General features: G+C 32.7%; 1 protein-coding gene across 1 annotated transcript; it reads left to right on the forward strand.

Moving 5' to 3' along the window:
- Window positions 1–3,611: 3,611 nt before the first annotated feature.
- On the forward strand, window positions 3,612–5,546 carry LOC139870364 (isoleucine--tRNA ligase, cytoplasmic-like). The gene is made up of 3 exons (XM_071858175.1): window positions 3,612–3,726; window positions 4,194–4,776; window positions 5,293–5,546. The coding sequence occupies exons 2-3, from the start codon at window positions 4,234–4,236 to the stop codon at window positions 5,398–5,400; spliced, it is 651 nt and encodes a 216-aa protein (XP_071714276.1). The 5' UTR covers window positions 3,612–3,726; window positions 4,194–4,233; the 3' UTR covers window positions 5,401–5,546.
- Window positions 5,547–26,611: the final 21,065 nt, after the last annotated feature.

Below are 26,611 nucleotides of genomic sequence, written 5' to 3' on the forward strand. Positions count from 1 at the left end.
AAGTCTTCCGCTGTTTGTTTATATGATAGACAAGCTATGTGCATGGAGTCTTATACGGCATATTTTTCAAGAAAACGTTGCATTCACCAATTCATCATCATGTACCTTATTTTGACTGCATTGTCAACGGAAGTACTATTGAAAACTATTATATACGGTGATTGTCTATATGTTGAAATCATCAGATGTCGAAAACCTTTGATTTAAATATTCATTTATGGTGTGCCTTTTCAAAAGAATGCAATGTTTACAAAACGTATCATACAGAGGTCAAATACCTCGCAATAAAATCAATGAATGACGTGTTCGTCCATATGGATTTGGAGTGATCATCACATAAGTCCTAGGTACCTAGAACCCTTTGAAATCACCGAAAGAATTGGAGCAGTTGCTTATCGATTAAAGCTACCGCAAGAACTTAGTAGTGTTCATGACACATTTCACGTGTCAAATTTAAAGAAATGTTTAGCTGAAGAGGATGTCGTAATTACTCTTGACGAAATACGAATCAATGATAAACTCCATTTTATCGAAGAACCTGTTGAAATCATGGACCGTGAGGTCAAACAATTAAAACAAAGCAAAATACCGATAGTTAGGGTTCGTTGGAATGCTAGACGAGGACCCGAGTTTACTTGGGAACGTGAGGATCAAATGAAGCAAAAGTATCCACATTTGTTCACTGATATTGCTCATAAAACAGGTACTACTCAAAATTTCGGGACGAAATTTTCATTAACGGGGAGGTACTGTAATGACCCGGAAAATGTATATATTATAAGATGTACAAGTAAAACACTAATTGCTACCGTAAAAACGACTTTGCTACAGTAAAACACTATTTGCTACAGTAAAAACGACTTGCTACAGTAGCTACAGTGAAAACGGCTTTGCTACAGTGAATTGCTACAGTGAAACGACTTTGCTACAGTAAACACTATTTGCTACAGTAAACACTATTTGCTAAGTGAACACTATTTGATGTCGACAAACTAGCAAACAAAAACGGATAAGGCGGCCATGCGATCGCATGGCAAAAACACTGAAAACTCATGCGATCGCATGAGCTACAGTAAATGGAAAAGTGCTATAAATACGCCAGTTTCCTCGACGAATTCCTTACACTTCTTTCTTCTGTAATTTATTTATAATTATATTATAATTATAATTTTAAATTTAAGTTTAATAATAATAAGGTATATACGAGGGTGTTTTTAATTCGGGTTTCAAACCGTTTTAAGCTAAGGAAATATTGGGTATTGTTCGGGGTATTGTTCTTGAATCCAAGACCAACCATACAGGCATCCACTATCTTTACGTCTACGTAGTTTGCCTACAATATTGAACCTCAATATTGAACAGTGAGTTTATAGTGTCCCTTTTTAAATACTTTAAATATTTTTGGGCTGAGAATACATGCAATTTATTTTAAACGCAATAAGACACAAGTACATACTAAATTCTACACTGAGTTAAATCTAAAATCCCTTAGCTTTGGTAACTAGTAGATTCCAGTACATAGGATATGGACTGGTGGGCGCGAATAATTGTATATGGATCCATAGGGCTTGACATCCCCGTCCGAGCTAGAGCGCTAGCCTTTTAACGGACGTATGTTATTTGAGTTTATGACACGTTGGTTTGCGTGTATTAAAACGAATGGGGTAATTATCATAATAACGTTAAAGTTTAGTTACCATGGTGCTCTGTTACGTAGAATCTATTGATAAACTTTTGATGAAATCTTGTGGTCTATCTTTATATATGTTTATGACTCGAGCAATTAAACCTATAACTCACCAACATTCGTGTTGACTTTTTAGCATGTTTTATTCTCAGGTCCTTAGACTGCTTTCGCTGTGATGTGCTTGTTGCCTGCATGGAGTCTCTCATGCTTTGTACAAAGTTTATTGCATTCAAAATAAAACTGCGTTGTGTAATAAATAATTGGACTGTGATGTCAACCTGTAAATTAAAGACTTATGTATTTTGGGGTTTTGCTTATACCTAAGCACTCGCCCACATGTTTATAACTTTCTATGTTTAGAAAGTCACTTATTTTAATGAATGCAATATTTTATCAAAACGTATCATATAGAGGTCAAAACCTCACTGTGGAATCAATGATTAACGTGCCGCATCAATAGCAATTTTGACGGGTCGTTACACAAATTTTGCAACCTAAGCTCTTTCTCTGTCTAGTCCCACTCTTTAAGTTGAGAGCAAATTTCAGAAAGTGTTCTTGACAAAGTGAAGGTTCAATCCAGATTTGAAGGTTAAACCCATTTTTTATGTTTTTACACATGTGATCCCTCAATAATTGCAAACAATCAAAAACGACCCCTGCAGGACAAGATGCGGGGCATCTAACCCAGAAGTGACGCATCTGGCCTATTTCTAGGATTCTTATTTTATTGTACTAACACTTGACCCAGTTTGACCTTCTTGTTCTGTCTGATATATATAAAGAATTCTGGTATTTAACATATAAAAGTACCTTAAAATTGGGATCTTATAGTGGTAGATATATTGTTTGATCAAGATATAGATATAGTAAAAGAAAACCAAACTACCAATATAACTGAAGAAGGTTTCAACTGGCCGAGTTAGTTCAATCTCTATACTCTTCCGATTTTGGAAGTTGTGATGTGGTCCGCTATTTGTGGAAGTGCAGATTTATCTCCGAAAAATATTATCTACAAAGGTAGTCACTATTTCAAGCAGTCATCTGAAAGAGCGTGAGCGGGATGCAACCAACTTTGACCATCCTGATGGTAGCCATGATGAAGAAATTGGGAAAAAAGAACTCCAACACCTAATTCTAATCATCACGGGAATAGTGAAATTGCAAGAATTTTGAATAGTTAATATTTTGACTTAATGATATATCATTTTGATATTCATGGTATGGATATTTGAAAAGTTCAAATATTTGAAACATTTAGTGACCAAATCTATTTTCAACTTTAAAACTAATAAGTTCTTTTTTTAATAACGATATCGGCATCACCCAGAGAGGAATTAACCAATTTCGTGATCATTTTCCATACACGCGTCAGGGATAAACCGCATTGGGAAAACCCCCCAAAGAATCGAGCTAGCAATTTGGGCATTATCAGGGATCGAACCATTGACCTCTTGAAATTTAGACTTGCTGGGGGTACCGTTCGGACATTGCCTACTTGGTAACTAATAAGTCATTATGACGTTATAAATTTTGAATGGAACAATTGAGGAGGTTTATGTATTATGATTGCACTTTGGCTAACCCAATCTATTTCAAGCTTATTCAATTGTGCATACAATGAGTTGTACATAATAATCAGTAATATTTACTTTTGTTTAACTATTATTCTTTTATGCTTAACAATTTAAATAATTGAACTATGTGGATTTCATTAGTTAAACTAAGAAAAGCTGATTTATGCGAATTTAGTAGGTTTAATTTTTTAGTTAATTTTATTTTTCTAAGAAAACAAATAATAATTTTGTACAACGATTACCGACTCTCAGCGGTAACCCAATTTGGCTCGAAAAAGCTGACCCGGCCTACTTTTTCTTGTTATAAAAAAACTTAAAAACCCTCTCGCGGTTCTCTCACTCTTTCCCCCCACGAAACACACAAAAGTACTTCCCCTCTCGATCGGACTACCGCTGCAGCCAACGACTTACAGCCGCCGTCGTTCATCACCGCTGATCGCATCCACTGTCGTCGATCGTATCCATGTATGTGCTATCTTCTTACTCACATTTGCTCTAATATTAAGTTAATAATAATTTTATCCGTAGTATGCCTAGGCTAGGGTTTATGTTAGTGAACTGTGTAATATACGGAGAAAGCTGAATGAAACAAACTTATCAAGAAATCATAATTCTTTTTGTTTATTAGAGATTATGCTGTACAATTTCTTATGATCTCGCATTTACATCATATTGTTCCATGGTTTATATAAATATATAATGTTTGGGGCAGATTTAGGTGTGTAATGTTGTTAATAAACCTATAAATATAGTTGCAATAAAACTTGTTACTAAAAAAGTTCGAATTTCTTACAATTTTATTTATAAATCATATAATCATTTATTTATTTAGTATTTATCGATGAAGATTACTCAATTTTGTGTGTATTCCAAGTCGTTTTATTTGTTCAGATAACACGTACTACCTGCTAATACTAAAACATGGTTGTCAGATTTCTTATACTTAAAGGTTTAGGGTTTTGATCTTAAGCAATGGATGATGTATGCGAGGGGAAAGATTTCTCATTCCCGAAACAGGAAGAGAAGATCTTAAAATTGGGGACTGATGTCAAAGTATCTGAAACTCAGCTTGAAAAAACTAAGGACCTACTGAAATGCCCCCCGTTTGCTACAGGTATCTCTCAATATGGGCACATTTTAGCTGGAAAAATTAAGGACACCGTCACACGGAACCGGGTCATGACGGGGTACCATGTTACAAGACCGTTCGATTGGGACTGCCATCGGTTGCCGGTGGAGCATGAGATTGACATTAAGCTTGGGATTAAGAGCAGAGAGGATGTGATTAATATGGGAATTGATAAGTATAATGAAGAGTGTAGAAGTATTGTTACTAGGTACGTTGGGGAGTGGGAGAAGGCGATTACAACGATTGGGCGATGTATTGAGTTCAGGAATGATTTCATGAATGATTTCAGGAATGATAATAAGACAATGGATTTGAAGTTTATGGAGAGTGTTTGTTACGTGTTCGATCAGTTTTTTGAGAAGAAGCCCGTTTATAGAGGGTTTAAGGTTAGTTCTTTATCAAGTTGTCTTGTTTTTTGCTCCCTGCAAATAACTTTCTTTAATGCGGCGTTTGGTGATTAGGGCATCTAGAAAGTGATTATATATGATACGGAGTACTAAATAGTTGGGTTCAAATAACGAATTCTATTAAACATCCTTTCTTAAATTGAAATAGCCACTTTTGTTGATCTTAAATGCAATTTGTGATCATAATGAGATCATAATGAAGAATTTGTTGACCATTGTAGGTAGTTATAATCAGGTACTGTCAAATAGTAAACCTTATAGCATTTAGTGCAGTTTTAGTAATGCTGGTGTTGAACTTTGAAAGATATCTATAGTTTCGTACCTTTTTTTTGGAGTGATAGAAGTGCTTGTTTGTGAGTCAAAAGTTCAAGCTAATATATTGTTTGTGTGTTGATGATACATATGTTTATTTGTGGTATACTTTTTTTGTGCACAGATAGTTACAGAAGAAGATTGCATTATTTAATGGTTACCTTGATTATTTGAATCATACAGGTACCTCCACAAGGACGACCACGGAAAGTCAAAGGTCAAGAGATAAGGGAGAAAAGGAGAGAACGGAGAAGAAAACCAAACCACTGGTTTCAAGGGAGAGGGAGATAAGATAAGAAAATAAGAAGATGGCAAGAGGTTTCAAAGTAGAGGGAAATTGGTTTTGGCGTTAAGATACTTATTTGTCTATATTTTTAAGCTGGGGAGGGGTTATAACTTTTAATTTAAATTTTGCCTTTTGTGCACAAATGGTTAGGAACGAGGATAAAGATTGTAGGGGGTATATTTAACTTAAGTACCATGGACGTTTTAAATTAGGTTCCATTATGTCTACTAGAGGTTTCTTAAATATTTTGTTTATGTATTACATTAGAAAAGGTAATACTTTTTAACTATAAAACTATATTATTTCATAAAATAATTGGATTCTATAATAATATTCATGAATGAACATGTAACCTGCGAATATTTGTAGGTACATACATAGTTTTAAAAATAAAAATAAAAAAAAAAAATCCGTCAAGAAAGATAAATATACAGGTATGACTGACGAGTGATTAATATAACCTTTTTATTTATAATTTAATATAAGTTAATAAATTATAATATCATTACAATAAAATATTTATTAATATTGTTTAGGTGCTTCATTTAGTAACAAGCTAGGAAGTCATGCGTTATTGCGAGGATAATATTTGTTTGTATGTACTAAATTAATTGTCATAAATTAAATACAAATTAACTAGTTCAATGGAACAATATAAATGATAAATGGTTTATATATACATCTATCAATGAATTTAAAAGTCACCTTATTTTTGTTCAAATTATTAACTAAAGAAGATTGACCGGGTGTTGGCTAACGATAGTTTTATTAGCAAGTATACAAATTTTACGTTATTTTCCAACCTTACTGGATTTCGGATCAATGTCCGGTTGTACTAAAAGTTCCGACAACTATTATGAAGCGGGGCCTTTTAAGTTCTACAACTCCACGACAAAACATGTTGATTTCTTAAAGATTGTGGTGGAAGATTGGAAGAAAGAGGTTACGGGTCATTCGATGTACAAAGCAGTGATCAAAATGTGCATGCTTGGGACTCACATGCGTAAATTAATGTAGAGCATGGAACGTTCATGATTTGGTGATCAAATGCAGACATGAACTTGATCACGCTCAAAAAATGGTAGATGATAATCCTCAATCGATTGAAGCTAAGGAGAACGTGAGTGTAACATCATTCTTTAACACAACAACAATATTGTCTGTTTTGTCCGTAGGCATACGTTTTATTCTAGGCGGTCACACGAGGACTTCCCAAGAGGTCACCCATTATAGTACTACTCCAGCTTTAGCACACTTAACTACAGAGTTCTCATGATATCCGATGTGCTTGTAGCCCCAAAACGCGTTGTGTCTTGTAAGAAAGAGATTTACCGTATATGGGACTCAAACTTTCTTACACAATCCGATGTGGGGTAGGGTGTTACAAACTCCCCTACTTAAATTCCCGACGTCCCTGTCAGGCTGAACACAATCAATATCCATGATCCATACCTCGGGAGATGCATGCACTGTAGTGACCCGAACTTTTCCATGTTTATATATATTAATTGAGATTGATATTTACATGATTAAATGTTTCCAACATGTTAAGCAATCAAACTTTTTAAGACTTGATTAATTGAAATATGTTTCATATAGACAATTGACCACCCAAGTTGATCGGTGATTCACGAACGTTAAAACTTGTAAAAACTATATGATGACATATATATGGATATATATATATATATAGTTAACATGATACTATGATAAGAAAACATATCATAAAGTATATTAACAATGAACTACATATGTAAAAACAAGACTACTAACTTAATGATTTTTAAACGAGACATATATGTAACGATTATCGTTGTAAAGACATTTAATGTATATATATCATATTAAGAGATATTCATACATGATAATATCATGATAATATAATAATTTAAAATCTCATTTGATATTATAAACATTGGGTTAACAACATTTAACAAGATCGTTAACCTAAAGGTTTCAAAACAACACTTACATGTAACGACTAACGATGACTTAACGACTCAGTTAAAATGTATATACATGTAGTGTTTTAATATGTATTTATACACTTTTGAAAGACTTCAATACACTTATCAAAATACTTCTACTTAACAAAAATGCTTACAATTACATCCTCGTTCAGTTTCATCAACAATTCTACTCGTATGCACCCGTATTCGTACTCGTACAATACACAGCTTTTAGTTGTATGTACTATTGGTATATACACTCCAATGATCAGCTCTTAGCAGACCATGTGAGTCACCTAACACATGTGGGAACCATCATTTGGCAACTAGCATGAAATATCTCATAAAATTATAAAAATATGAGTAATCATTCATGACTTATTTACATGAAAACAAAATTACATATCCTTTATATCTAATCCATACACCAACGACCAAAAACACCTACAAACACTTTCATTCTTCAATTTTCTTCATCTAATTGATCTCTCTCAAGTTCTATCTTCAAGTTCTAAGTGTTCTTCATAAATTCCAAAAGTTCTAGTTTCATAAAATCAAGAATACTTTCAAGTTTGCTAGCTCACTTCCAATCTTATAAGGTGATCATCCAACCTCAAGAAATCTTTGTTTCTTACAGTAGGTTATCATTCTAATACAAGGTAATAATCATATTCAAACTTTGGTTCAATTTCTATAACTATAACAATCTTATTTCAAGTGATGATCTTACTTGAACTTGTTTTCGTGTCATGATTCTGCTTCAAGAACTTCGAGCCATCCAAGGATCCATTGAAGCTAGATCCATTTTTCTCTTTTCCAGTAGGTTTATCCAAGGAAATTAAGGTAGTAATGATGTTCATAACATCATTCGATTCATACATATAAAGCTATCTTATTCGAAGGTTTAAACTTGTAATCACTAGAACATAGTTTAGTTAATTCTAAACTTGTTCGCAAACAAAAGTTAATCCTTCTAACTTGACTTTTAAAATCAACTAAACACATGTTCTATATCTATATGATATGCTAACTTAATGATTTAAAACCTGGAAACACGAAAAACACCGTAAAACCGGATTTACGCCGTCGTAGTAACACCGCGGGCTGTTTTGGGTTAGTTAATTAAAAACTATGATAAACTTTGATTTAAAAGTTGTTATTCTGAGAAAATGATTTTTATTATGAACATGAAACTATATCCAAAAATTATGGTTAAACTCAAAGTGGAAGTATGTTTTCTAAAATGGTCATCTAGACGTCGTTCTTTCGACTGAAATGACTACCTTTACAAAAACGACTTGTAACTTATTTTTCTGACTATAAACCTATACTTTTTCTGTTTAGATTCATAAAATAGAGTTCAATATGAAACCATAGCAATTTGATTCACTCAAAACGGATTTAAAATGAAGAAGTTATGGGTAAAACAAGATTGGATAATTTTTCTCATTTTAGCTACGTGAAAATTGGTAACAAATCTATTCCAACCATAACTTAATCAACTTGTATTGTATATTATGTAATCTTGAGATACCATAGACACGTATACAATGTTTCGACCTATCATGTCGACACATCTATATATATTTCGGAACAACCATAGACACTCTATATGTGAATGTTGGAGTTAGCTATACAGGGTTGAGGTTGATTCCAAAATATATATAGTTTGAGTTGTGATCAATACTGAGATACGTATACACTGGGTCGTGGATTGATTCAATATAATATTTATTGATTTATTTCTGTACATCTAACTGTGGACAACTAGTTATAGGTTACTAACGAGGACAGCTGACTTAATAAACTTAAAACATCAAAATATATTAAAAGTGTTGTAAATATATTTTGAACATACTTTAATATATATGTATATATTGTTATAGGTTCGTGAATCAACAGTGGCCAAGTCTTACTTCCCGACGAAGTAAAAATCTGTGAAAGTGAGTTATAGTCCCACTTTTAAAATCTAATATTTTTGGGATGAGAATACATGCAGGTTTTATAAATGATTTACAAAATAGACACAAGTACGTGAAACTACATTCTATGGTTGAATTATCGAAATCAAATATGCCCCTTTTTATTAAGTCTGGTAATCTAAGAATTAGGGAACAGACACCCTAATTGACGCGAATCCTAAAGATAGATCTATTGGGCCTAACAAACCCCATCCAAAGTACCGGATGCTTTAGTACTTCGAAATTTATATCATATCCGAAGGGTGTCCCGGAATGATGGGGATATTCTTATATATGCATCTTGTTATTGTCGGTTACCAGGTGTTCACCATATGAATGATTTTTATCTCTATGTATGGGATGTGTATTGAAATATGAAATCTTGTGGTCTATTGTTACGATTTGATATATATAGGTTAAACCTATAACTCACCAACATTTTTGTTGACGTTTAAAGCATGTTTATTCTCAGGTGAATATTAAGAGCTTCCGCTGTTGCATACTAAAATAAGGACAAGATTTGGAGTCCATGTTTGTATGATATTGTGTAAAAACTGCATTCAAGAAACTGATTTCGATGTAACATATTTGTATTGTAAACCATTATGTAATGGTCGTGTGTAAACAGGATATTTTAGATTATCATTATTTGATAATCTACGTAAAGCCTTTTAAACCTTTATTTATGAAATAAAGGTTATGGTTTGTTTTAAAAAGGAATGCAGTCTTTGAAAAACGTCTCATATAGAGGTCAAAACCTCGCAACGAAATCAATTAATATGGAACGTTTTTAATCAATAAGAACGGGACATTTCAGTTGGTATCCGAGCGTTGGTCTTAGAGAACCAGAAAATTTGCATTAGTGTGTCTTATCGAGTTTGTTAGGATGCATTAGTGAGTCTGGACTTCGACCGTGTTTTCTTTAAAAATGATTGCTTAACATTTTTGTTGGAAACTATATATTTTTAACATATGAATATTATGTGATATATTAATCTCTTAACGTGTTTGATATTATGTGATAGATGTCTACCTCTAGAACAAGTTCCATTGACTCACCTAATAATAATGAAGAGTCAAATGTAAATTGGAATGATTTGTGGACTGATTCACAAGTTCCCGAAGAAGAACCGGAAGAAGAGTCGGAACCGGAAGAAGAATCGGAACCGGAAGAAGAATCGGAACCGGATGAAGAAATAGAACCGGTGGGGGAAATAATAAAACGGTTAAGTAAAAGAAAATCCTCAACCAACCGACCAAAGTTAATTATGGTCAATGGTGTTTCCGCCAAGGAAGCAAAATATTGGGAGGATTACCAATTCTCCGATGAATCGGATTCCGACGAGAATTCCGATGATGTTATAGAAATTACCCCAACTGAATTTAAAAAGGCAAAAGAAAATAATAAGGGAAAGGGCATAAAAATAGAGAAATCTAATTCCAACCCCGATGAACTTTATATGTATCGTCAACCCCCGAAGTCCTTAAGTTGTAACAATGACCCGGGAACCTCTAAACCACCAGGTTTTTCTAAACCAATGTGGACAACGACGGCTCGTATTAGGGGAACATCATATATCCCTAGAAACTTGGCAAAACGAACCAAAACCGAAGAAGAAGAAACGAGCGAGTCGGAATAAGATAGTTGTATTCGTGTGGTGTAATATATGTAATATAGTGTTCTTATGCTTTATGATATATGTAAAAATTGCTTGTATTAATAAGTATTTTTTTTATGAATCTAACTCTTGTCTATTTTACAGTTTAAAAACACAAAATGGATAGACAACCCAATATTTTAAGAGACCTACCCGGAGACATGATTGATGAAATCTTGTCTAGAGTCGGCCAGAATTCTTCGGCACAACTATTTAAGGCGAGATCAGTTTGTAAGACATTCGAAGAACGTTCCAAGAATGTCTTGGTTTATAAGAGACTTTCGTTTGAAAGATGGGGGATATCACATTGGGAAACCCATAAGTTACGATGTGTTTACTTTGACGCATATATTGCGGGGAACCCAAATGCTATTTTACGCAACGGGTTAAGAAATTATTTTGACTCAATATATCCGAATATTGGACTTCGTGATTTAGAAAAAGCGGCTAACATGCAACATAAAGAAGCATGTTATGCTTACGGATTAGTAATGTTCGCTTCTCACCAAAGTGAGAACAAGAACATCGGGCTACAACTATTAAACAAAACGTTTCCACAAGTGACGGAGTCGGTAATTGGGGTAAGAAATGAGGTTTTTAGATTATTACGGGACTGTTGGACATTACGTAACCCTCGTCCCTTTGATGACGTTACAACACGCTGTCTTATCAACGGCCATAACGGTTATGTTGCACAAGACCAAGGATGGGAAGTAGTCCTAGTAAAACCAGAATGCATGACTTGTTTCTGGACGTATGAATTACGTGTCTTTATTGCCTTTTGATAATGCTAAAAACGAACATATATTTCATAGCATTATTCCTCAAGAAAGACAAGCTTTTAGTTGCAATTGTTCTATTTACAAGTGATATTCGTTTAAATAATAAAAGGTGAAGACAAAAGACAGATTCGACGATTTGAAGACGCAAACGACCAAAAAGCTCAAAAGAACAAAAGACAATCAAAAAGGTTCCAATTATTGATAAGAAACGTCTCAAAATCACAAGAGTACAAGATTCAAAACGCAAAGTACAAGATATTAAATTATACGCGAGGACGTTCGAAAATCCGGAACCGGGACCAGAGTCAATTCTTAACGCTCGACGCAACGGACTAAAAATTACAAGTTAACTATATATATAAATATAATATAATATATAATTAATTATATTAATTATATATATATTATATATATATATTTAAAACCGTCGGCAGCAGGAAACTCCAAGGGTGTAAAATGTAAATACCTCTCCGCGACTCGCGGAGTTTTAAGGGTATTTGGCCGCGAGTCGCGGAGCCCAAAAAATCAAGTCTGGCTATAAATCAACCCGAATTCTGATCAAAATCATCATCATTTTTTTTCTTCTCATTCATACGAAGTAATATATATTTATATTTATAATTTATATTTTAATTTTAATTATAATTCTAATAATAAGGGTATGTTAGCGAATGTTGTAAGGGTGTAAGTCGAAATTCTGTCCGTGTAACGCTACGCTATTTTTAATCATTGTAAGTTATGTTCAACCTTTTTATATTAATGTCTCGTAGCTAAGTTATTATTATGCTTATTTAAAACGAAGTAATCATGATGTTGGGCTAATTACTAAAATTGGGTAATTGGGCTTTGTACCATAATTGGGGTTTGGATAAAAGAACGACACTTGTGGAAACTAGGCTATGGGCTATTAATGGGCTTTATATTTGTTTAACTAAATGAAAGTTTGTTAATGTTAATATAAAGATTTACAATTGGGCGTCCCTATAAATTACCATATACACTCGATCGGACACGATGGGCGGGGTATTTATATGTACGAATAATCGTTCATTTAACCGGACACGGGAATGGATTAATAGCCACTAGAATAATTAAAACGGGGGTGAAATTACATTCAAGGGAAATTGGTGTAATTGTTAACAAAGTAGTAAAACCTTGGTTTACACGCAGTCGATAACCTGGTGTATTCATTAAACAAAGTATTAAAACCTTGTTACAATTCGAATCCCCAATTAGTTGGAATATTTATCTTCGGGTATAATAATAATTTGACAAGGACACTTGCAATTTATATTTATGACTGATGGACTGTTATGGACAAAAACCAGACGGACATATTGAATAATCCAGGACAAAGGACAATTAACCCATGGGCATAAAACTAAAATCAACACGTCAAACATCATGATTACGGAAGTTTAAATAAGCATAATTCTTTTATTTCATATTTAATTTCCTTTATTTTATATTTAATTGCACTTCTAATTATCACACTTTTATTTATTGTTATTTTATTTTATCGCATTTTTATTATTCGCAATTTCATTATCGTTATTTACTTTACGCTTTAATTTAAAGTCTTGTATTTATTTAATATTTTACATTAGGTTTTAACTGCGACTAAAGTTTTAAAATCGACAAACCGGTCATTAAACGGTAAAAACCCCCCCTTTATAATAATAATATTACCTATATATATATTTGTATTTTTATAAAAAAGTTAACTTATATAGCGTTGAGCTTTGTTTAAAGATTTCCCTGTGGAACGAACCGGACTTACTAAAAACTACACTACTGTACGATTAGGTACACTGCCTATAAGTGTTGTAGCAAGGTTTAAGTATACCCATTCTATAAATAAATAAATATCTTGTGTAAAATTGTATCGTATTTAATAGTATTTCCTAGTAAAATAATAACTATTTTATATACACCTCGCACTTCATCACCTTTGCTGAACGACTTGTGTACTAGCTAGAATTGTCTTCACAACTATCTTGTATCAAAGTTATTGTGTGCTATATTTCATGCTTTATGTAAAATAAGCGGTATTGTAAGTTTGTAAAATATTGTATAAAAGTTTGAACGCGAAATATTATTATAATCAGTTTTTCATATAGAATTGTAGTAGTTGAATTGTATATTAGCTACTAAGTATGAACTTAACGGGTAGGTACTACCCGAATTTAAACTTATAAAACGCTAATATGAAGAAAAAGCTTTTATAAATGAGTTCATATTATGCTACGAAATACTATTAACTACTCTTAATATTCTGTATGATTAACTTGTTCCATTTAACTATTTTGAAGGAAATGGCACCGACTACTCGACACACCGTGAATATGAATGAAGAGGAATTCCGTACTTTTCTATCTTCAAACATAGCCGCAGTACAGGCTGCGCTACATACCAACAATAACCTTGGATCTAGCAGTACAGGAAATCGTGTAGGATGCACCTACAAAGAATTCACTGCCTGCAAACCTTTGGAATTTGATGGAACCGAAGGACCGATCGGATTGAAACGGTGGACCGAGAAGGTTGAATCGGTGTTTGCCATAAGTAAGTGTACTGAAGAGGACAAAGTGAAGTACGCTACGCATACCTTCACAGGTTCTGCGTTAACATGGTGGAATACCTATCTAGAGCAAGTGGGACAAGATGATGCGTACGCACTACCGTGGTCAGCATTCAAGCACTTGATGAACGAGAAGTACCGTCCCAGAACCGAGGTCAATAAGCTCAAGACAGAACTTAGAGGGTTACGAACCCAAGGATTTGATATTACCACGTACGAAAGACGATTCACAGAATTGTACTTATTGTGTCCGGGAGCATTCGAAGATGAGGAAGAGAAGATCGACGCGTTTGTGAAAGGATTACCGGAAAGAATCCAAGAAGATATAAGTTCACACGAGCCCGCCTCCATACAACAGGCATGTAGAATGTCTCACAAACTAGTGAACCAGATTGAAGAAAGAATTAAAGAACAGACTGCTGAAGAGGCCAATGTGAAGCAAGTCAAAAGAAAGTGGGAGGAAAACGGTGATAAGAATCACCAATACAACAACAACAGCAATTACAACAATAATCGCAACAATTATCCCAACAATCGCAACATCAATCGCAACTACAACAAACGGCCCAACAACAACAACAACAACAACAACAGCAACTACAACAATCATCCCAACAACAATAATAACCGCAACAACAACAACAATCAGAAGCAGCTATGCCAAAGGTGTGAAAAGAATCACTCGGGGTTCTGCACCAAATTTTGCAACAAGTGTAAAAGAAATGGTCATAGCGCGGCGAAGTGTGAGGTCTACGGACCAGGGGTTAATAGAACGAAAGGAACAAATGGTGTCGGAACGAGTAATGGCGGAGCAAGTAGTGTCGGAGCAAGTTATGCCAATGTAGTTTGTTATAAATGTGGAAAACCAGGCCACATTATTAGAAATTGCCCGAACCAGGAGAACACGAATGGACAAGGCCGTGGAAGAGTTTTCAATATTAATGCGGTAGAGGCACAGGAAGACCCGGAGCTTGTTACGGGTACGTTTCTTATTGACAATAAATCTGCTTACGTTTTATTTGATTCGGGTGCGGATAGAAGCTATATGAGTAGAGATTTTTGTGCTAAATTAAGTTGTCCATTGACGCCTTTGGATAGTAAATTTTTACTCGAATTAGCAAATGGTAAATTAATTTCAGCAGATAATATATGTCGGAATCGAGAAATTAAACTGGTTAGCGAAACATTTAAGATTGATTTGATACCAGTAGAGTTAGGGAGTTTTGATGTGATAATCGGTATGGACTGGTTGAAAGAAGTGAAAGCGGAGATCGTTTGTTACAAAAATGCAATTCGCATTATACGAGAAAAAGGAAAACCCTTAATGGTGTACGGAGAAAAGGGCAACACGAAGCTACATCTTATTAGTAATTTGAAGGCACAAAAACTAATAAGAAAAGGTTGCTATGCTGTTCTAGCACACGTCGAGAAAGTACAAACTGAAGAAAAGAGCATCAATGATGTTCCCATTGCAAAAGAATTTCCCGATGTATTTCCAAAAGAATTACCGGGATTACCCCCACATCGATCCGTTGAATTTCAAATAGATCTTGTACCAGGTGCTGCACCAATAGCTCGTGCTCCTTACAGACTCGCACCCAGCGAGATGAAAGAACTGCAAAGCCAATTACAAGAACTTTTAGAGCGTGGTTTCATTCGACCAAGCACATCACCGTGGGGAGCTCCTGTTTTGTTTGTCAAGAAGAAAGATGGTACATTCAGGTTGTGTATCGACTACCGAGAGTTGAACAAACTTACCATCAAGAACCGCTACCCACTACCGAGAATCGACGACTTATTTGATCAACTACAAGGCTCGTCTGTTTATTCAAAGATTGACTTACGTTCCGGGTATCATCAAATGCGGGTGAAAGAAGATGATATTCCAAAGACTGCTTTCAGAACACGTTACGGTCATTACGAGTTTATGGTCATGCCGTTTGGTTTAACTAATGCACCAGCTGTGTTCATGGACCTTATGAACCGAGTGTGTGGACCATACCTTGACAAGTTTGTCATTGTTTTCATTGATGACATACTTATTTACTCAAAGAATGACCAAGAACACGGTGAACATTTGAGAAAGGTGTTAGAAGTATTGAGGAAGGAAGAATTGTACGCTAAGTTTTCAAAGTGTGCATTTTGGTTGGAAGAAGTTCAATTCCTCGGTCACATAGTGAACAAAGAAGGTATTAAGGTGGATCCGGCAAAGATAGAAACTGTTGAAAAGTGGGAAACCCCGAAAACTCCGAAACACATACGCCAGTTTTTAGGACTAGCTGGTTACTACAGAAGGTTCATCCAAGACTTTTCCAGAATAGCAAAACCCTTGACTGCATTAACGCATAAAGGGAAGAAATTTGAATGGAATGATGAACAAGAGAAAGCGTTTCAGTTATTGAAGAAAAAGCTAACTACGGCACCTATATTGTCATTGCCTGAAGGGAATGATGATTTTGTGATTTATTGTGATGCATCAAAGCAAGGTCTCGGTTGTGTATTAATGCAACGAACGAAGGTGATTGCTTATGCGTCTAGACAATTGAAGATTCACGAACAAAATTATACGACGCATGATTTGGAATTAGGCGCGGTTGTTTTTGCATTAAAGACTTGGAGGCACTACTTATATGGGGTCAAAAGTATTATATATACCGACCACAAAAGTCTTCAACACATATTTAATCAGAAACAACTGAATATGAGGCAGCGTAGGTGGATTGAATTATTGAATGATTACGACTTTGAGATTCGTTACCACCCGGGGAAGGCAAATGTGGTAGCCGATGCCTTGAGCAGGAAGGACAGAGAACCCATTCGAGTAAAATCTATGAATATAATGATTCATAATAACATTACTACTCAAATAAAGGAGGCGCAACAAGGAGTTTTAAAAGAGGGAAATTTAAAGGATGAAATACCCAAAGGATCGGAGAAGCATCTTAATATTCGGGAAGACGGAACCCGGTATAGGGCTGAAAGGATTTGGGTACCAAAATTTGGAGATATGAGAGAAATGGTACTTAGAGAAGCTCATAAAACCAGATACTCAATACATCCTGGAACGGGGAAGATGTACAAGGATCTCAAGAAACATTTTTGGTGGCCGGGTATGAAAGCTGATGTTGCTAAATACGTAGGAGAATGTTTGACGTGTTCTAAGGTCAAAGCTGAGCATCAGAAACCATCAGGTCTACTTCAACAACCCGAAATCCCGGAATGGAAATGGGAAAACATTACCATGGATTTCATCACTAAATTGCCAAGGACTGCAAGTGGTTTTGATACTATTTGGGTAATAGTTGATCGTCTCACCAAATCAGCACACTTCCTACCAATAAGAGAAGATGACAAGATGGAGAAGTTAGCACGACTGTATTTGAAGGAAGTAGTCTCCAGACATGGAATACCAATCTCTATTATCTCTGATAGGGATGGCAGATTTATTTCAAGATTCTGGCAGACATTACAGCAAGCATTAGGAACTCGTCTAGACATGAGTACTGCCTATCATCCACAAACTGATGGGCAGAGCGAAAGGACGATACAAACGCTTGAAGACATGCTACGAGCATGTGTTATTGATTTCGGAAACAGTTGGGATCGACATCTACCGTTAGCAGAATTTTCCTACAACAACAGCTACCATTCAAGCATTGAGATGGCGCCGTTTGAAGCACTTTATGGTAGAAAGTGCAGGTCTCCGATTTGTTGGAGTGAAGTGGGGGATAGACAGATTACGGGTCCGGAGATTATACAAGAAACTACCGAGAAGATCATCCAAATTCAACAACGGTTGAAAACCGCCCAAAGTCGACAAAAGAGCTACGCTGACATTAAAAGAAAAGATATAGAATTTGAAATTTGAGAGATGGTCATGCTCAAAGTTGCACCTTGGAAAGGCGTTGTTCGATTTGGTAAACGAGGGAAATTAAATCCAAGGTATATTGGACCATTCAAGATTATTGATCGTGTCGGACCAGTAGCTTACCGACTAGAGTTACCTCAACAACTCGCGGCTGTACATAACACTTTCCACGTCTCGAATTTAAAGAAATGTTTTGCTAAAGAAGATCTCACTATTCCGTTAGATGAAATCCAAATCAACGAAAAACTTCAATTCATCGAAGAACCCGTCGAAATAATGGATCGTGAGGTTAAAAGACTTAAGCAAAACAAGATACCAATTGTTAAGGTTCGATGGAATGCTCGTAGAGGACCCGAGTTCACCTGGGAGCGTGAAGATCAGATGAAGAAGAAATACCCGCATCTATTTCCAGAAGATTCGTCAACACCTTCAACAGCTTAAAATTTCGGGACGAAATTTATTTAACGGGTAGGTACTGTAGTGACCCGAACTTTTCCATGTTTATATATATTAATTGAGATTGATATTTACATGATTAAATGTTTCCAACATGTTAAGCAATCAAACTTTTTAAGACTTGATTAATTGAAATATGTTTCATATAGACAATTGACCACCCAAGTTGATCGGTGATTCACGAACGTTAAAACTTGTAAAAACTATATGATGACATATATATGGATATATATATATATATAGTTAACATGATACTATGATAAGAAAACATATCATAAAGTATATTAACAATGAACTACATATGTAAAAACAAGACTACTAACTTAATGATTTTTAAACGAGACATATATGTAACGATTATCGTTGTAAAGACATTTAATGTATATATATCATATTAAGAGATATTCATACATGATAATATCATGATAATATAATAATTTAAAATCTCATTTGATATTATAAACATTGGGTTAACAACATTTAACAAGATCGTTAACCTAAAGGTTTCAAAACAACACTTACATGTAACGACTAACGATGACTTAACGACTCAGTTAAAATGTATATACATGTAGTGTTTTAATATGTATTTATACACTTTTGAAAGACTTCAATACACTTATCAAAATACTTCTACTTAACAAAAATGCTTACAATTACATCCTCGTTCAGTTTCATCAACAATTCTACTCGTATGCACCCGTATTCGTACTCGTACAATACACAGCTTTTAGTTGTATGTACTATTGGTATATACACTCCAATGATCAGCTCTTAGCAGACCATGTGAGTCACCTAACACATGTGGGAACCATCATTTGGCAACTAGCATGAAATATCTCATAAAATTATAAAAATATGAGTAATCATTCATGACTTATTTACATGAAAACAAAATTACATATCCTTTATATCTAATCCATACACCAACGACCAAAAACACCTACAAACACTTTCATTCTTCAATTTTCTTCATCTAATTGATCTCTCTCAAGTTCTATCTTCAAGTTCTAAGTGTTCTTCATAAATTCCAAAAGTTCTAGTTTCATAAAATCAAGAATACTTTCAAGTTTGCTAGCTCACTTCCAATCTTATAAGGTGATCATCCAACCTCAAGAAATCTTTGTTTCTTACAGTAGGTTATCATTCTAATACAAGGTAATAATCATATTCAAACTTTGGTTCAATTTCTATAACTATAACAATCTTATTTCAAGTGATGATCTTACTTGAACTTGTTTTCGTGTCATGATTCTGCTTCAAGAACTTCGAGCCATCCAAGGATCCATTGAAGCTAGATCCATTTTTCTCTTTTCCAGTAGGTTTATCCAAGGAAATTAAGGTAGTAATGATGTTCATAACATCATTCGATTCATACATATAAAGCTATCTTATTCGAAGGTTTAAACTTGTAATCACTAGAACATAGTTTAGTTAATTCTAAACTTGTTCGCAAACAAAAGTTAATCCTTCTAACTTGACTTTTAAAATCAACTAAACACATGTTCTATATCTATATGATATGCTAACTTAATGATTTAAAACCTGGAAACACGAAAAACACCGTAAAACCGGATTTACGCCGTCGTAGTAACACCGCGGGCTGTTTTGGGTTAGTTAATTAAAAACTATGATAAACTTTGATTTAAAAGTTGTTATTCTGAGAAAATGATTTTTATTATGAACATGAAACTATATCCAAAAATTATGGTTAAACTCAAAGTGGAAGTATGTTTTCTAAAATGGTCATCTAGACGTCGTTCTTTCGACTGAAATGACTACCTTTACAAAAACGACTTGTAACTTATTTTTCTGACTATAAACCTATACTTTTTCTGTTTAGATTCATAAAATAGAGTTCAATATGAAACCATAGCAATTTGATTCACTCAAAACGGATTTAAAATGAAGAAGTTATGGGTAAAACAAGATTGGATAATTTTTCTCATTTTAGCTACGTGAAAATTGGTAACAAATCTATTCCAACCATAACTTAATCAACTTGTATTGTATATTATGTAATCTTGAGATACCATAGACACGTATACAATGTTTCGACCTATCATGTCGACACATCTATATATATTTCGGAACAACCATAGACACTCTATATGTGAATGTTGGAGTTAGCTATACAGGGTTGAGGTTGATTCCAAAATATATATAGTTTGAGTTGTGATCAATACTGAGATACGTATACACTGGGTCGTGGATTGATTCAATATAATATTTATTGATTTATTTCTGTACATCTAACTGTGGACAACTAGTTATAGGTTACTAACGAGGACAGCTGACTTAATAAACTTAAAACATCAAAATATATTAAAAGTGTTGTAAATATATTTTGAACATACTTTAATATATATGTATATATTGTTATAGGTTCGTGAATCAACAGTGGCCAAGTCTTACTTCCCGACGAAGTAAAAATCTGTGAAAGTGAGTTATAGTCCCACTTTTAAAATCTAATATTTTTGGGATGAGAATACATGCAGGTTTTATAAATGATTTACAAAATAGACACAAGTACGTGAAACTACATTCTATGGTTGAATTATCGAAATCAAATATGCCCCTTTTTATTAAGTCTGGTAATCTAAGAATTAGGGAACAGACACCCTAATTGACGCGAATCCTAAAGATAGATCTATTGGGCCTAACAAACCCCATCCAAAGTACCGGATGCTTTAGTACTTCGAAATTTATATCATATCCGAAGGGTGTCCCGGAATGATGGGGATATTCTTATATATGCATCTTGTTATTGTCGGTTACCAGGTGTTCACCATATGAATGATTTTTATCTCTATGTATGGGATGTGTATTGAAATATGAAATCTTGTGGTCTATTGTTACGATTTGATATATATAGGTTAAACCTATAACTCACCAACATTTTTGTTGACGTTTAAAGCATGTTTATTCTCAGGTGAATATTAAGAGCTTCCGCTGTTGCATACTAAAATAAGGACAAGATTTGGAGTCCATGTTTGTATGATATTGTGTAAAAACTGCATTCAAGAAACTGATTTCGATGTAACATATTTGTATTGTAAACCATTATGTAATGGTCGTGTGTAAACAGGATATTTTAGATTATCATTATTTGATAATCTACGTAAAGCCTTTTAAACCTTTATTTATGAAATAAAGGTTATGGTTTGTTTTAAAAAGGAATGCAGTCTTTGAAAAACGTCTCATATAGAGGTCAAAACCTCGCAACGAAATCAATTAATATGGAACGTTTTTAATCAATAAGAACGGGACATTTCATGCACGTCACACCCTGAAAGGTTACGGCTCTAATACCATATGTAACATCCATCCTTACTCTCTTTACCATGACCACAATGTTGTTCACATTGCCCATAGGTGCACGTCTTATTTTTGGCGACCACACGAGGACTTTCCAAGAGGTCACCCATCCTAGTAGTACTCTCGATCGACGGTAGAGACCCGTCCTAATCCATCTGGACGAAGTCCATATCGATTATAAACGATTCACAATAGTTGGTTACATCGCGAGGTACTTGACCTCTATATGATACATTTTACAAACATTGCATTCGTTTTTAAAAGACAAACTTTCATTACATCAAAAGTTGACGGCATGCCTACCACTTCATAATATATTCAACTATAATTGACTTAATAATAATCTTGATGAACTCAACGACTCGAATGCAACGTCTTTTGAAATATGTCATGAATGACTCCAAGTAATATCTCTAACATGAGCAAATGCACAGCGGAAGTTTTTCTTTCATACCTGAGAATAAACATGCTTTAAAGTGTCAACCAAAAGGTTGGTGAGTTCATAGGTTTATTGTAAATAATAAAATTCATCATTTTGATAGACCGCAAAATTTAAATGCTGCATGATACAAATGGGCCCGAATCCTATACCCACCTGTAATGTACATGCTATATCTTTTAAATACAGTACATCTTTCTCGTGTACGAAACCATTTTCATAAGTCATAGTAACCGTACACATATCTTGTGCACAAAAATAACATACACATAACCTGTGTATAAAATCATTCTCTCGATATATAACATTCACATCAGCTGGTGGCAATTATCATGTCCACGTAATTCAATGGTGGCAATTATCATGTCCACGTAATTCAATGGTGGCAATTATCTTGTCCACATAATTCAATAATAATCCGCAGAACTTCTGTCTGCATAATAATTCATTCGAGGAATGTTTTGCTTGTGTCTATCTCGTCAAACATTTATAAAAGCATTTCATGTATTCGCAGTTCAAAATATATTTCAAAAGCATTTAATAAAGCAGTTGTAAAAACAGCGCATGTATTCTCAGTCCCAAAAATGTAAAGAGTAAAAGGGATCAAATGAAACTCACCATACTGTATTTTGTAGTAAAAATACATATGACGGTATTGAACAATTGAACAATGCAGGGTTGGCCTCGGATTCACGAACCTATATCATTTGGGTATATATATTAATACACACAATCGTAGTCGAATAAGTTTATATATATAACTTATTAATTATATTATTTTTATATTAATAATATATTTATATTTCATGTATTCCTTTTATAATAAAATATTGTATTATGTTATATGTGTTAAATATATATATTTATGTATTTCATTTGTTTATCATAACGGTAGTTCAAATTATATTAAGTTGATATTAGTAAAAATAATGATAATAACATTAATAATATACTTAGGTTAATAATAACTCTATTAATGATAATAATAATGGTATTAATAATAATACTTGTAAAATATTAATTTTACCGTTAATGATATTTATGATTTTGATTTTAGTAATTTCATGATAATAATACTCATGATAATAATAATAATACTTATGTTAATATTAACAATTCTATTATTTGTAAAAAGATACTAATACTAATATTTACGAAAATGATAATAACTTTTATTACTTTCATAATAATAATAATAATAAACATATTCATGATAATAATATTAATGTTTTAAATTTAATAGTAATATCATAATTAGTACTTATAATAATAATAGTAATAGATATAATACTTATAGTTATGTTAATAATAATAATAATAATAATAATAATAATAATAATAATAATAATAATAATAGTATTAATTATAACAATGATAATATTACTCATACTAGTGGTAAAATGATATAATTTATATTCTGGATGATAATATTAATATTAGTAATAGCATTAATAATACTAAAAATCTTATTTGCAACTATAATCATAATAATACGTATGTTAGTAATAATAATAATGGTATTGATAACTATAATACTTGTAGTAATATCAATAATTAATAATAATAATCATATCATAATAATAATAATACTTGTACCACTATTAATAATAATAATAATAATACTAATAGTACCTAGTGATATTAATTAGTAATAACAAAAGTGATAATAATATTACCCTTATTATCTATATTATCCTAATTAATAACAATCTTTAATAATAATACAAACATAATGACAATAACAATAATAATAATAATAATAATAATAATAATAATAATAATAATAATAATAATAATAATAATAATAATAATAATAATAATAATAATAATAATAATAAAAATAAAAAAATTGGGAGTTATACCTCAAAGAAATTCGGACTAAAAAGAAATGACACCAGTCAGGATCGAACCCGAGACCTCTCGTTCCCACATCAAAGACATAAACCACTTAACCAATTCTATTTTTCTGAATTATACCCACTTCCCTTAAATATAAACCGAAAATATTGATAATGTATTCATCTTCTTCCTCAATAACAAGATCAAATCAACCAATATCCATTTACTCTTAATTATACATACAATTATGATTTTAGGACTTACCAATCAGCACATAAACAATTATAACTGATTAAAAAAAAAATAAAAAAAATACGAAGGCCAAATACATCTCATCGCTGGGTGTAAAAAAAAAAATTTGATTTTGATTTCGATGAGGTTTTAGCCAAAGATTATAACACAACTTGTGTTTCAAATCACCTCCATAAACTATAAAAATTATTAATTTAACTCAAATCATAACACACCACTCGAATTTGATGATGAACATGAAGGTTGACTTTTTGAACTTAGAACTTTGACTGCCCAATTTGTACTCAATATAGAAAATTGAAACCTGAGGTTTTGAGAAAAGATTCACGACACGAATTAGAAGCGTTCTGCATTTATAGTTTTTGAAAAAAAAATCGAATCGAAATATGACCAAAAAAAATAGATCACAGAGGTATCGAGCTGTAATAGTTTTTTTTTTTTTTTTTTTTTTTTGGATCCCTTTTTTTAATATATATAAAAGAACGCAGTAGAGGATAATATAGTGAAATCATATGGAAGTTGGATTAAATAATTGTAGGAGAAATCATGGAGTTAATTGTCTTGGTTGTAGGGTTGTTTATCGAGTACATCACAGGCTAAACAGAAAAAATGAAATTGAAAGTGATATATAACTCCATGTGTAAATTATATTGTATATCTATATTCATATATTAATTTATATGTATTTCTGTACCCTCATATCTAATTATCTATATATCTATATATTACATATATATAGCAAAACATATTAGTATTTATTATATGTATACATTAATTTTTAGTATAAATAATGGAACTAATATATAATAGAAAAATGATATCAATCCCATTATTTATGTAAATATTAATAAAATATATATATTTTTAAAAAATATTAATTACAATTACACTGATAATAATTATATTAATTATAATAGTAATTGATATTAATAATAATACTAACTATAAAGTGGTAGTAATATTATTATCCATAATATTAACAATATAACAATTTATATACATCAAAATTCATATTTATAACATAATATCATTAATTCTGATATTTATTTTGAAAGTAATAATAATATTAATATGACAACATATGTATCTACATCTACATATATGTATTATTACTTATGTAGTATTTATAATCATAATAACTTTTCTTAGAATTTTATTATTTATGCATTTTATATATAAAATAATATAAAAAAAATCATATATATCTACATATATATTTTCATTTTAAATTACACACAATTATTTTGTATCTTATATGTTATATCTAATTCCAAATGTTTAACTTATTTTTATAATTCCAAATTATTATATATATATATATATATATATATATATATATATATATATATATATATATATATATATATATATATATATATATATATATATATTTGTTTATTTACCAATAATGGTTCGTGAATCGTCGGGAATAGTCAAAGGGCAAATGCATTCATGTAAATAGTTCAAGGTTTTTAAGATTCAGTTTAAATGACTTTGCTTATCGTGTCGAAATCATAATAAGATTAGGTTTAAATTTAGTCGAAAATTCCCGGGTCGTCACATCAAGCACGCTTAACTGCAAATTTTTCATGGAATATATTGTGTTTGTAGCCCCCAAATGAAGAAATGTACCTTATAAGCGACTCAAACCGTCTTACACAATCTGACGTAAGACGGGATGTTACAGCGAGTAAAGTTATAAAAGAATATAATCGAGCTAAGATCGAAAAAGAAGGTATTTTAAAACAAAATTCCAAATATAATGATTGAAAATGGGTGATTCAAACTCTCCTATTTCCATCCAGTTGTGAAGAGCGAAGTTCGGGTTTTACACATTCCTTATCGCTATCATATTGCGGATATTTTCACTAAAGGCCTTTCACGTGTTCTTTTTGATGTGTTTGTTCCAGTCTCAACATCCGAGAACCTACTGTTTCGACTGCGAGGTGTATTAGTCACATTAGTTAGATTATGAAACTTACAACTTATTATGTTAATGTATATCTCACAGGAAGATTAAATAAGGAGTCATATTTATATTACGAGTCTATTTAGTAATGACTCTTCTTCGTTAGTCCCTTGGTTTTATCCCGTTTTGTAAGCGCCGATCCTG

The sequence above is a fragment of the Rutidosis leptorrhynchoides genome, chromosome 10 (genome assembly GCF_046630445.1).
Source record: "Rutidosis leptorrhynchoides isolate AG116_Rl617_1_P2 chromosome 10, CSIRO_AGI_Rlap_v1, whole genome shotgun sequence".
In the NCBI taxonomy this organism is placed as follows: Eukaryota; Viridiplantae; Streptophyta; class Magnoliopsida; order Asterales; family Asteraceae; genus Rutidosis; species Rutidosis leptorrhynchoides.

Coding starts and splice junctions, on each gene's coding strand:
- LOC139870364 (XM_071858175.1), top strand. CDS start 4,234: ATGGATGATGTATGCGAGGGGAAAGATTTCTCATTCCCGAAACAGGAA. Junction 4,777..5,292: donor CCGTTTATAGAGGGTTTAAG/GTTAGTTCTTTA, acceptor TGAATCATACAG/GTACCTCCACAAGGACGACC.